We start from the raw sequence: 13,582 nt of genomic DNA on the forward strand, positions 1-13,582 counted from the left end.
CCCCTCTCCCTTGACTCTGCCACTTTCCTGATCCACCGTCCCTCTCTGTTTATCAATTATCTAACTCTGTCTGTCCTTTCTCTCTCTTTATTTTCTCAACCTGTTCAAGATCTTTTACTCTTTATTTTCTCAATCCATCTGTTACTTTTTCTCTTGCTTTCCTTTACCTGTTTTCTCTCTCAATGCATTATCTCTTTGTTTATTATTATTCTTTCTACCCATTATCAATTATTTCTTCTCATCTATCTGTTAATTTTCTCTTTCTGATATCCCTCTCTCTTTATCCATTGCCTCTCTGTATCTGTCACTTTTCGCTCTAAACATCTATTTTTTGATCTGTTTTCTTTATCAACTTGCGCTCTCATTCTACCTATGTTCTACCTATGTCGTTATCAGTTTTCTGTCTCCTTATACATAAAACCTAACAGCAAGAGTTGGTGATTCAGGACTGTTCCACTATTCAGTATGATCGTGACTGATCCTTTATGTCAATATCATATTCACATTTTCTTCTTGTATCCCTTTAGCCTTTAATCTTTAAAGATATATCAGTCCCTTTCTTGGATATCTGTTATCTCTCATTTTCCATTTGTTATCGCTTTTTCTATTTTCTTACTCTCTCTCTCCATATGTCTCTTTCCTTATTATTATTCTCTGCATTACTTTTCTGTCTATCCCATCTTTCTCTCTCTCTCTCTCTGTCCGCTCCCTTTTCTAGCCTAGATATTATTTTGCTCAATCTCAAACCCTTATCTCTGTCTGTCTATTGGTTGTTTTGCTACTGTTTGCTGTACACAGGATGCATTTTGCTTCTATGATGTTTGCCTGTTAATTTTGCTCACTATCATGTTGAATTTAAGTTCTTGAGTAAACTTGCTCTTAGGAGAAAGTGAGGACTGCAGATGCTGGAGATCAGAGCTGAAAATGTGTTGCTGGAAAAGCGCAGCAGGTCAGGCAGCATCTTTCCTGAAGAAGGGCTCATGCCCGAAACGTCGATTCTCCTGCTCCTTGGATGCTGCCTGACCTGCTGCGCTTTTCCAGCAACACATTCTCAGCTCTAAACTTACTCTTACATCATTTAACCACAATTCTGTTATGAGAACAATCTATCTATCTGTGCCATTTGTAATTTACCCTGCTGTCAACTGTTTTTAAATCTGTTCTCCAGAAAGGTTCGGCTTAAATGCTCTGGTGGAGAAACCAGGGAGCTTGGTGTTTAATGAAACAATGTTTTTGCCAATATCACCATTCAAGCAGTTTCTGGCCAGTGTCTGACCTTGTTACCTTCCAATATGTATGTATAAATAACAGGACATGTGCATAAATAGGCAGTTCAGTGTTAAATATAGTAGCTCCATTTCTGGAATAGCGTTGTACAATAGGCTGCTTCACAGTCAGTGTTTACATTGAGATGCATTCACAGCTACTACGTGGCACAGTTTCATACCCAAGTGCCCCTCTCCCTTGGTTCAATGACTCCCAAAACTGAAGGTTTTTGCTTCAAATCTGGTAATGGGAGTAGGAGGTGCCAACCTTCAGAGATATTAAATAAAAATGCTATCTGCTCCCTCAGGTAGATGTGGAAATCCCATTGACATTATTCAGAAGAATATTAAGAAAGCTCTCCCCTATATATTTTGGACAGTAACCCTCAATTAGTATTCCAAAATGAGATAGTCTAGGGATTATTACATTGCTACATATGGGACTTCAGTTTATGAAAATTGGCTGCTGAGTTCCTCACAAAGCAGCAAGGTCAGACTTCAACATCAGTTTGCTTGCTGCAAAATACTTTGAGAGAGCCTGGCGTTGTCTATTCATGAAGTGGAAGTTCCAGACCAGAATTTGATTTGTTGTTCCAGGGGGTTGGAGGAGAATTACTGCCGAAATCCAGATGGTTCCGAAGCCCCATGGTGTTTCACGAAAGATCGCGGGGTCCGGACTGCATTCTGTTTCCAACTTGAACGCTGCAATGATGACATTGAACCTGAAGGTAATGTCAACACCAACAAAAACTGAAATTGCTGGAAAAGCTCAGCAGGTCTGGCAGCATCTGTGGAGAGAAATCAGAGTTAACATTTTGGGTCCATTGACCCTTCCTCAGATGATAAAAGTTGTTTTTTTATGTAGAAGATAGGGTGAAGGGAGGGGGTAAGGAGTAAAGAATAGGTAGAGGTGGAGCTGAAAATGTGTTGCTGGAAAAGCGCAGCAGGTCAGGCAGCCTACAGGGAGCAGGAGAATCGACGTTTCGGGCATAAGCCCTTCTTCAGGCAGCATCCAAGGAGCAGGTCCTGAAGAAGGGCTTATGCCCGAAACGTTGATTCTCCTGTTCCCTGGATGCTGCCTGACCTGCTGCGCTTTTCCAGCAACACATTTTCAGCTCTGATCTCCAGCATCTGCAGACCTCACTTTCTCCTCCTAGGTAGAGGTGGAGCCCAAAGAAGGTGAAGGTCCGGGATTGGATAACAATCAGTCTAGGAGAATGAATAGTTACTAATGGGGACAATAAGGGGGTCAGGTAATGTCACCTGACTAACAGCATTGAAGCAAGAATCTGTAATTGGAACTGACCAAAGGCTGTGAAAGGTCACACTGACTGAGAGATCACTGACCAAGAGAGAGAGATGTTACTGACCGAGAGAGGCAGCATTGTCCAAGCAAGAGTGAGTACTCGCTGATTGAGACAGCACTTACTCGGCAAGCTCTGACTGAGGGATAAATGCCAAGCCTTTCTTTTTGTTTTATTTGCTATTGATAATGACAACGTATTGGCGGCTGCCCTCAGAATATTAGTCTCTATTTGTTCCTAAATTGCCAGAATGCTAATTTACACTAACCCTTGTTCCATCCCAGATTGTTACACTGGAAATGGGACAACGTACCGAGGATTTGTTAGTAAAACCAGGAAGGGAATCCCTTGCCAAATGTGGAACACCAATAGTCCTCACAGACCACGGTAGGCAATATCACACTGTTAAAAGCCTTCTGATGCAGCCGTTAAGATCAGGGTATTGTTCAGAATGTGCCTTTGCTCCTTTATGTGTACCTTGCCTTTAAGAGACTTTGTTTTGAAGGACTGTGCTTATAAAATGTTATGACTGTGACCAATTGGTCAGTCTGGTTTATGTGTGCACATGGAAACAATTTGCTCTGTTGCAATTGCTGTTTTAAGTAAGTCCCTGTTGATTTGTTTATTAGATTATGACTTTTAAAATGCCATTTAATACTTGTGAGCAAATTATTACTGAGATTAGCATTAATCACAGGTGTTGTGTTATTACTGAGATCAGTAGTAATAAGAGAGACTGTGCCTTTTACTAAGGTTAGTATTAATCACAGGAACTGTGACTGTTACTAAAATTAGCTGTAATGCCAGGCACTGTATTCAGTACTGAGATGAGTGTTAATCAGAGGTGCCATGGTTATTGCTGACAGCTATTACTCAGATTAGTATTGAAAACAGGCACCATGCCTATTACTAAGATGAGTATTAATCATGAGCACCATGCCTGTTATGAAGAAATGTGTTAAACGGAGGGATTTTCATCTATAACTGGGATTCTGTAAATCATAGGGATTTGTGTCTATCACTGGGATTAAAATTAATCACAGGAACTGTATATGTTATTAGGAGCCATATTAATCACATGGACTGTGTGTGTATTTTACAAGGTACAGTGTTAATCACAGACACTGTGCCTATTACTGAGATTAATATTAATTATAAGCAATATGCTAGTGTCTAAGAATAGTGTAAATCCTGGGGATTTGTGTCTATAATTGGGATTTGTGATAATCACAGGGATATGTATGCTACTGGAGGTCCATGTTAATCACATGGACTGTGAGTATATTTCTGGGCATACTGTTAATTGCAGGGACAATGTAGATAACTGGAGTTAGTGTTAATCACCAGGAATGCGCATATAACTGAGATTAGTGTCACTCACTGGGAGTGTGTATAGTATTGTACAGTAACTGAGATCAGAATTATTCAACTGGACTATGCGCATTAATAATGTGAATGAGTCTTAATCGTGGGACTGTGTATATCAATGGGATTTGCATTAATCACACGGAGTGTGTATATTACTGGGATTTGTGTAATTCACTGGTATTGTGTACATGCAGTAACTAAGATTAGGGTTAATAACCAGATTTGTGTATACTACAGGGAATAATGTTAATTACTGGAGCTATGTATATTACTGGAAATAGATTTAAGCATTGTTTGTATGTCTAACTAAGATTAGTGTTAATTAGAGGCACTATGTACAGTGCTACGAGTAAGGTTAATCAATGTAGTTGTGTCTATTTCTGGTAATTAGGTTAAGATCAATGACTGTGTATGTTACTAAGATTAGGGTAAATCATTGGAACTGTGTTTTACTGTGTATTTTCTAAAGGAAAGCAGAGTAGGACTTTTACACGTAATGGTAAGGTCCTGGGAAGTGTTGCTGAACAAATAGACTTTGGAGTGCAGGTTCATAGTTCCTTGAAAGTAGAGTTGCAGGTAGATAGGATAGGGAAGAAGGCATTTGATATGTTTTCCTTTATTGGTCAGAGTATTGAGTACAGGGGTTTGGAGGTCATATTGCAGTTGTACAGGACATTGGTTAGGCCACTGTTGGAATATTGCATGCAATTCTGGTCTCCTTCCTATTGGAAGGATGTGAAACTTGAAAGGGTTCAGAGAAAATTTACAAGGATTTTGCCTGGGTTCAAGGATATGAGCTATAGGGAGAGGCTGAATAGGCTAGGGCTGTTTTCCCTGGAGTATCGGAGGCTGAGGGGTGACCTTACAGAGGTTTATAAAATCATGAGTTGCATGTTTAGGATAAATAGACAGGGTCTGTTCCCTGGGTTGGGGGGAGTCCAGAACTAGAGGGTTTAGGAGAAAGATATAAAAGGGACCTAAGGGGCAACTTTTTCAGGCAGAGGGTGGTACGTGTATGGAATGAGCTGCCAGAGGAAGTGGTGGAGGCTGGTACAATTACAACATTTAAAAGGCATTTAGATGGGTATATGAATAGGAAGGGTTTAGAGGGATATGGGTCGGGTGCTGGCAGGTGGGACTAGATTGGGTTGGGATATCTGGTCGGCATGGACGGGTTGGACTGAAGGGTTTGGTTCCGTGCTGTACATCTCTATGACTTTATGGACATTGCCCACAAGGATCAGTTTCACTGTCAGAGAAGGTTTAAATTGATTGTGATGCTGTTTGTAAAAAACAAAGGGCCGATCTGGGCAGTGTATGATTTAGTTCCTGAAGCATACAGGCAAAAATTTCAGGATACTGCCTGGGAAAACTTACACTGAATTTGAATGGCAAGACAAAGTTGTTTTGACTGGTGAGAATAGGTGTTGACAGTAAATCATACACATGAAGCTCTCAGAGAGATCATTCACTTCAGAGAATTTAAAACTTTTTGTACTTAAAACCCAAGATAAAGACCAGAGGGTTACAATTGCTGGACAGGAAGGAATAATGGCTAATGATTGTGAACTCATCAATAAAAACTATAACCCTCTTTTCCGTCACCACCATAAACTCAAAAGGCGAGTGACAGTGAAAGGAAGAGAAGTGATCACAGTGAAAAAAGACAGCTAAGAATGCCCGTGTATTCCCTCTTCAGATCAGAAAGAAAGCTGCTGAGATTGGAGGTGACAATCAAGGTCCTATGTGTTTTCATGGTAATAAAGTGGGACATCGATATGGAAGTTACAGGGGAAGCCCAGGGGATTTGATGGGGTTTGTAAGAGGAGTTCCAAAAAGAAAATTCTGAAGGAAAATGTCACTGATCAAATTGTAGCTATAACTTCAGCAAAGAAACTGGAGGCAAAGACTGAGAGTGTAGGTAAAATAAATGTATTAGATGAGATGTAAACACTTTTTGCCTCCTTTTTCTTTACATGACGTCAAGCCTATAACAATACTGAGAGTCAAAAGAGCTACTCAAACTCTTGCTGAAGGATTTAATGTTTCCTTCAGAGTGCAATAAAAGCCAAAGTCTTAGTAAATAGAATAAGTGAAGAGTATATCCTAGTTTCACTATGAAATGTAAAATTGGAATGTGACTTGTTGTCTGGAGAAATGGTAGTAGTTCTTGTTGTTAAAACAAAAAGCCTGTGGAGGGAGTTGACTTTCTCCTAGATAATGATTGGTGGATGTGAAGGTTAAATCACAGAAAGTCTTTGCTAATTGAGGTTCAGAAAGCAGATCAAAAGTTAAGTAAGTGAGCACACACAGCTTACACTGAGGCTGAGGCTGAAGGTGTTCCAGTATGTTGTAAAAACACAGCTCTGACGAGGAAGTGGAGACATCTTCACACACCTAGGGCTGCGGAATAGATGGTTGTTGATCAGATTGAGGTACTGCCTGTTGATTTTGGGGGTTCGTGATCACAGTTACCTCAGATGGACAGTCAACTATTTGTAAGGAATTTTCAGATAGTTTATTGAGTTTGCTAAGTAACAGTAATTCAGATTTGATACAATAGTTAATTAGACAAAGAAAGTGTATATGCATGGCTTTTGAGGATGGTTTACTGAGACCAGAGGACAAGTAGACTGTGGGCAGAGGAGATTTTGTTCTTGTTAACTTGTGAAGGCAGCACCCTGCTTGCCAGTCGAAGCATTAGGGAGCTCTTCCCTGGTTCTTTTTCCTCCTCTTCATTTTCCATCTGGAGGAGACAGTTCCTTGACAAGGACTGCTGCCCATATTGACTGCCTGGTGAGGATTGCCCTCTGCCCCTGACATACCCCATTTCTAGGAGCTGGTAGCTTACATTGTGTCAGTCAACTGTCTAAATTCTTTTAGCCAATGACCATGGGCAGCTATTCATAATGTCTTACCCACCTCTATCCAAAGGTTAGTTTTCATTCCTTATTTTCCCAAACATTGCCTTCGTATTAGGGTAGTGTGTTGACCAAAAACTCTTTTGTTTATATCACAACTGTAACAGTTAAATGAGATCTCACGCTATGCTGGAAATACTAAATATGGAGCATTAAAAGAACTGTTTTAAAGAGAACCCCAATTTCCAGTACAGCCAAATACTGTCATGAGATATTGTAAATAGCACATGAAACTCTTATGGCAGGATGTGTAAGAATAGAGAAATCTCAAGCATTAATAATCAGGCATTTTACTTGGCTAAGACTTCATAAAGTGGTAGTACCCTTCTATGTCATAAACATCAAGTTGTTGGGAAAATGTCATAATGTAATCTGACTGGCATCTTTACTTCCCATTTAAGTTTTTGCAGAATCATTTACTTGAGTGTTTGAGAATTGTGTAGGGCCAGTATCAAAAATGCACACAGGACAACATCCTTAAAGTTATGGATATGACAATCCAATTTCAGGAAGCTTTTTGTTTAAGGACGGTTATAGCTAAAGTGAAGGAAAACCTAATTCAGTTTTTTTTATGCACAATGGGCTGCCAATTCGAATACAATCAGATCAAGCTTCTAACGTGATATCTAAGCTTTTTTCAGGACATGATCAGTAATCTGGGTATAATGTGGTTGAAGTCCACCACCTGTCATCAATAAACACAGGGAGCTTTGGAGAGTTACCGGCAGATTCCCCAAACAATTATTTCATTCTCATTAATACCCACAGGTTTGGGACAAAGGATTAGATTTCTTACTCCTCACTACCAGAGATTCCCCAAATAAATCTACTGGGTCTTATCCGTTCAAATTAATCTGGGTGATGAGATCAAAAGATCAGTTAAAATTAGTTAAGTTTTTAATGCACAGTGATGAACCCCAAATGTTGGGATTACATGTGCACATTTCTTCAGATACTCATGGGAGCATGCAAAACAGCACAGGATCATTTGAAAACTTCACAGGCAAAGAGTAAAGGGCATACAAGCATGCTACAAGTAGAACATTTCAAACAGGCCATGATGTGTTATGCTTATTACCTTTACAATGTGAGCTTCTGACTGTGAGATTCAGTGGTCCCTATAAGGTGGTGAGGAGGGTTAGAAAAGTGATGTATCTGATAGAAACTCTTGATTGTAAGAACAAGAATTTATTATGTCATGTAAATATGTTGAAGCAATATCAACAGCTGGAAGAAAATAAGAAAGAATAAGTATGTCAGGTAGTAAGAGGATTGGGAATGACATGGACAGTAGAGGAAAAGTAAACAGTTCATGAAGTGAATCTCTGACAATTTAACTGGCTAATACTGAAATACTGGGACAGTTCGCCAACATATTTTCATACTAGAGAAAGGATAACAAGAAGACCTAATAAGGAAATTCAAGGAAATTTGCAGACATACACTTAAATATACCATGTTAGCCAGACATGATGTGGCTGTAGGGGAATCCGTATCGAGAAAACAACACCCTCTTGGTTAAGCCAGGAAAGAAAACCTCAGGTGGAAATGGAGATTCAACACATGTTCAAAAACAGATTGAACCTAAGCAAAGCAGTTGGAGTTTAGCAGTGGATTATTTTCGAAGCCAGATGGGTCAACTAAACTTATACAGTTTATAGAAGAGTAAATGCAAGAATAAAGATAGATTTGTATCCAATTCTTCAGTTAGAAGATTGTATTGCTATGATTGGTAGTGCTTCATGTTTTTCTAAGATTGATTATTGAAAGGGTATTGGCAAATACTACTTATATCAAAAGCTAAGGTAATATCAGGCTATGTTACAGAAAATAGGGTATATTAATGTTGAATGGATTTAAAAATGTCCCAACAAGATTCCAAGGAATTATGAATCAAGTCATAACTAAAGTGTCAAATTTATTTGGACAGCATTGTATTATACACTAAGGCCTAGGAATGAGTATTTAAAACAGCTAGGAGACCTGTTTAAGCTGTTATCTGGCTTAATAATAAATCTTGCAAGAGTGAATTTGTGAAAATCAGGATAAGTTCTCCAGGAAATGTTATAGGGCAAAGTCAAGTATTAACCAAGAACAGCAAAAGTGAAGGCACTGATAGAATTCCCTGTTCCTAAAACTAAACTAGAAACCATCATCAGATTTTTGGGAATATGTGGGTTTATCAGAAAATTGTGCCTAGAATTAGTGCAATATTTGTACTTTTAACAGATTTGTTAATAAGCAGACAATGGTGGGGTGGTCAACAGGGCACTAAGCAGCCTTTAAACAGATGAAGGCCAAGTTAATAAATGAACCGGTTTTTGTTGTCCAAATTTAAGAAATGTTTTTAAATGGCAGTTAATGACAGTGACTAATGCATGATGGTGAGTCAGGGATGGAGAAGCCAATGAGGTATACTTCTAAGAAATTAAAGCGATATCAGAAGAAGTACAAAAAGATGGTTTTGTGATTTTTATCTGTTCTTCAACATTTTAACATCTGTGTATGACATGGTTGCAAAGAGACACTAATATATTCTGACCAGAATCTACTGGTTTTTGTATAGAAAGTTAAGACTCGGTGCAAGATTGTCCCAGTGAAGCTTATTGATTTAACCATATTGAAGTAAAAAATTCTCATTCTCATACCCCTAAGAATGATATCTAACTGTTTCTTGAAAACATTCAATGTTTTGGCCTCAACTGCTTTCTGTGGCAGAGAATTCCAGAGGCACACCACTCAGGATAAATAAATTTCTCTTCATCTTAGTTAATCACAGGGCCTGTGTATTTAACTGGGAATCATGGGGATTTTGTACATTATAACATAACTTGGGACTGGGAATTGTATTAATTACAGTTGTTTGTTTATATCATTGGGAAGAGTGTTAGTCACAGGAATTGTCTATTACAGGGATGGGTGTAAATCACTGGGAGCATGTATGTCATTGGGAATAATGTTAAGCACAGGAACTATGTATATCATTGATGTTAGTGTTAATTGCAGGGGCAATTGTTTAAATTACTGAGATCAGTGTTAATCACAGGGACTGCATATGTAACAAACTAGCCTTAGTGTTCATCATGGATATTGTTGTATAATATTACTGAGAATTATGTTAATTACTAGCAAAGTATAATAGCTGGGATTTTTAAACATTTCTGACATTATTGTTTCATATAACTGCGATGAGTATGAAGCACAAAGGCTGTGCATATCCCTGGGATTAGTGTTCATGACGAGGACTATGTATATTACAGGGATCAGTGATAATTACAGGGAATGTGTATATTACAGGGATCAGTGATAATCACAGTACCTGTATATGTTACTGGGATCAGTGATAATCACAGGGACTGTATATGTCACTGGGTTCAGTGATAATCACAGGAACTGTATATGTTACTGGGATTAGTGATAATCATAGACACTGTATTTTACTGGAATTAACGTTAATCTCAGACACTATATGTATGTAATATATATATATTACTGGGATGAGCATTAATCACTGAGACCATGTATATTACTGGGTAAGTGTATATTAAATGGACTACGTATATTTTTGGAATGTGTTAGTTGCAGGGACTATGGATATTGTTGAGATTTATCTTACCTATGTAGATTGTGTTGGGATTAATGACTTCCTAATTTCAGGGCCCTTGTGTTTTGAGCAGTATTAATTTTTAGCTTTGTTCACCTCAAGTATTATTATCTTTTAAATTGGTTATTTTTAACTTCTGGGATTGTCTACATTACTGGGATTCATGTCAATTTGAACTTTGTTCTTTTTTACTGAGATTTTTGCTCAATTTCTCCCACACCCTGACAGTTTCCTAATATTCTTTTTCCCATAGAGTGACTCCTCAGACTCACCCTAATGCTGGTCTTCTAAAAAACTATTGTCGAAACCCTGATGGTGACAGTCATGGGCCCTGGTGTTACACCAGTGATCCCAAAGTGCAGTGGGATTATTGTGCCATTCGTACTTGCAGTAAGAGACCAACTGTCATTATTAACTGGCTGAATGGGGATCAGAGATTTAAACATGTGTTTGCAATACAAATTGGACAGTTATGATCACAGAATGAATGGAAACTATTTCAGAGCTGGACAACAGGCCAAAATACAGGCTATTTATAGTATACAACTTTTCTTTAATCAGAGACAGAAAAGTGTTGCATTTGAGTAGTAATATCACACGTCACAGGGTTAGTGTCAATATTACATTATCACACAGAAATCATCCTCAATTACTGAGATATTGCCATGCATTCCACATATAACAGAGCTAGGATTGCGCTTTACAGGCACAGATGTAGCATCACCATTCACAGAGATAATGTACATTACAAAGATAGTATAATACATTATGGTCACAGAGTTAACATTGCATTACAGATATGGTGTCACACGTTTACAGGTATAGGACAGTGTCAGTCTGAAAGTTTCCATTAAAACTGGAGAATTTGGAGACACTAATGAAATTAATTAAATAATTATTCATAAAGCAGTCCCGTCCTTCATTCCAGACTCACCCCTCCCTTCTCCCATTCACGACCCAAACCCCTTTGCCTATTCCAGCACCTTCCCCAATCTGTACCTGATCACTCATCCCGCTCCCCCCCCCCACCCCATTTAATTTCCTGGGAGCTGAGCTGATCCACCCTTCCCCTATTCTAGAACCTACGTCCCATCCCTACTCTAGAGGCTGACTTTGTTCTCACTCTCTCTAGACCCATTTCCACCTCCGCCTGCCACCCAACCCCATCCCCATACCTGACCTGAACTGCCTCTACTCCCTCCATTGCCAGGATCTCCACCCACCTGATCTACTCAACACTGTCTCACTTACTTGGCCCTGTGCCACCATGTGTTTGTCCTTGGCATTCTAACCCCTACTTAGTTGGCATTTTACCCACTTGGCATTCTTCCTACCTGGCACCTCACACCCTGATATCCTTACTCCTGTTACCTTACTGACAACTTACATCCCTTGCACCTTACTCCCTATCCATCTGACACTCTAACCTCACACTTACCTTGTGTATTTACCATTTGACAGTCTGAGATTCTGGACCTGTAAATTTCCGAATGCGGCAGCTGACTGCTGTGAAAGGGGGCATATGGAGTTTGCCTTCCCACAGTTCTGCACGACAAGTGAACTGTTGGCTTGGAAGCACTCCGCATTTCTGAAGTAAACCCTTATTGGAAATTCCTTTCGAGAAATATGAAGCTCTCTCCTATCATTAAAAAAAGAGCAAGAGGAGTGGCAAACTACATGAGATTCCATTGGCACTCCTTAGAAAATCAGTACATTGTTTCACAGCACACACAAGAAGTAGTCCACAGAGCAGGCACAGAGATGGTGTACTGTATTACAGGGAGCACACAGCGTCTGAGGTTACACACACATGCTACATTACAGTCACAGAAATTTTACTGTTTTATAAGTGGAGATTTTCTGTAGCCTGGGACATTCACCGGGTGGGTGCACTCTGTCAGTGCCTTTGGCTGAGTTAGCACCGTTGCCTCACAGCGCCAGGGACCCGGATTTGATTCCAGCCTTGGGCGACTGACTGTGTGGAGTTTGCACATTCTCCCCGTGTCTGTCTGGGTTTCCTCTGGGTGCTCTGGTTTCCTCCCACAGTCCAAAGATGTGCCGATTAGGTGGATTGGTCATGTTAAATTGCCCATAGCGTTCAGGGACTTGTAGATTAGGTGCATTAGTTAGGATAAATGTAGAGTAAGAGGGGAATGGGTCTGAGTGGGTTACTCTTCGGAGGATCAGTGTGGACTTGCTGGGCCGAAGGGCCTGTTCCCACACTGTAGGGATTCTATGTCTTGTGAAAATTGGAAGGGCAGAGGCCTGATGTCTCAGTTTCCTCTTTCCTGTGCCTGGTGATCAGCGATTGTCAGGTTGTTAGTATGGAATGTGACTAACTCCCTACTCCTCTCAAATCATAGACACAAGAACAGGATTCCTCAAAGATCACATTTGCAGAGAAATTTCCAGTCAAACTTATTCTAATTGTGCAACGATCATCTGTTTCAATTACAGATGGACATGCCAAATCGACAAACAAGGAGGATCCAGGTAACTGAGGATAGCAGCAGCTGAACTTACAAACAGAAGCAAAAAAAAAGTAGAATGTGTCTCCACGGTTACATTGAGTAGCTTTGATCTCCCAGAAATGATCCATCCAGTCAAATTTGACAAGACCTTTTTAAAGAAATGGGGAGATGGGAAAAGCTGGGATCATTCTCTTTAGAGCAGAAAAGGTTATGGAGAGATTTACTTGTTGTATCAAAATTATAGGGTTTTTTTTGATGGAGCAGACAAGGAGAAACTCTTTTCACTAGCAGAAAGGTCAGAAAGAGGGTTGTGTCTCCAGTTAAACATGTTGGTACTGGAGCCCATAAGATCTTAATTCCATTTTGGAAAATGTGGAACATTAGAGTGATGTATCTTTAAGAGGTTAGCCAAGTACTTTGGAGGTCATCATATAACTCGGAGTCACAGTGACTCTGCACTATCACTCTATGAGCATGATGTGTCTAGAGATTACACTGCACTTCATTTACTAGTTTAATTTAGTAAGAAAACTCATTAGAGATCTTCAAGTAAACGGAATACACATACCTAATTTATGTTATGTTTAGATAGCAAGAGAACATAGCACAGAATATTTCTTAGCTGATATTGCCAGGGATGGGGTGATAC

At 39.5% G+C, this 13,582-nt stretch overlaps 1 protein-coding gene across 1 annotated transcript in view; it reads left to right on the forward strand.

The window, feature by feature from the left end:
- The window catches only part of mst1 (macrophage stimulating 1), an 85,643-nt gene that overhangs the window by 49,716 nt on the left and 22,345 nt on the right, over positions 1 to 13,582 (forward strand). Inside the window, exons 9-12 of the mRNA XM_043708469.1 lie at positions 1,863 to 1,993; positions 2,854 to 2,956; positions 10,716 to 10,852; positions 12,920 to 12,955. Coding sequence (XP_043564404.1) covers positions 1,863 to 1,993; positions 2,854 to 2,956; positions 10,716 to 10,852; positions 12,920 to 12,955 — 407 coding nt within the window. The remainder of the gene's footprint in view (positions 1 to 1,862; positions 1,994 to 2,853; positions 2,957 to 10,715; positions 10,853 to 12,919; positions 12,956 to 13,582) is intronic.

The sequence above is a fragment of the Chiloscyllium plagiosum genome, chromosome 18, assembly GCF_004010195.1.
Source record: "Chiloscyllium plagiosum isolate BGI_BamShark_2017 chromosome 18, ASM401019v2, whole genome shotgun sequence".
NCBI classification, from domain to species: Eukaryota; Metazoa; Chordata; class Chondrichthyes; order Orectolobiformes; family Hemiscylliidae; genus Chiloscyllium; species Chiloscyllium plagiosum.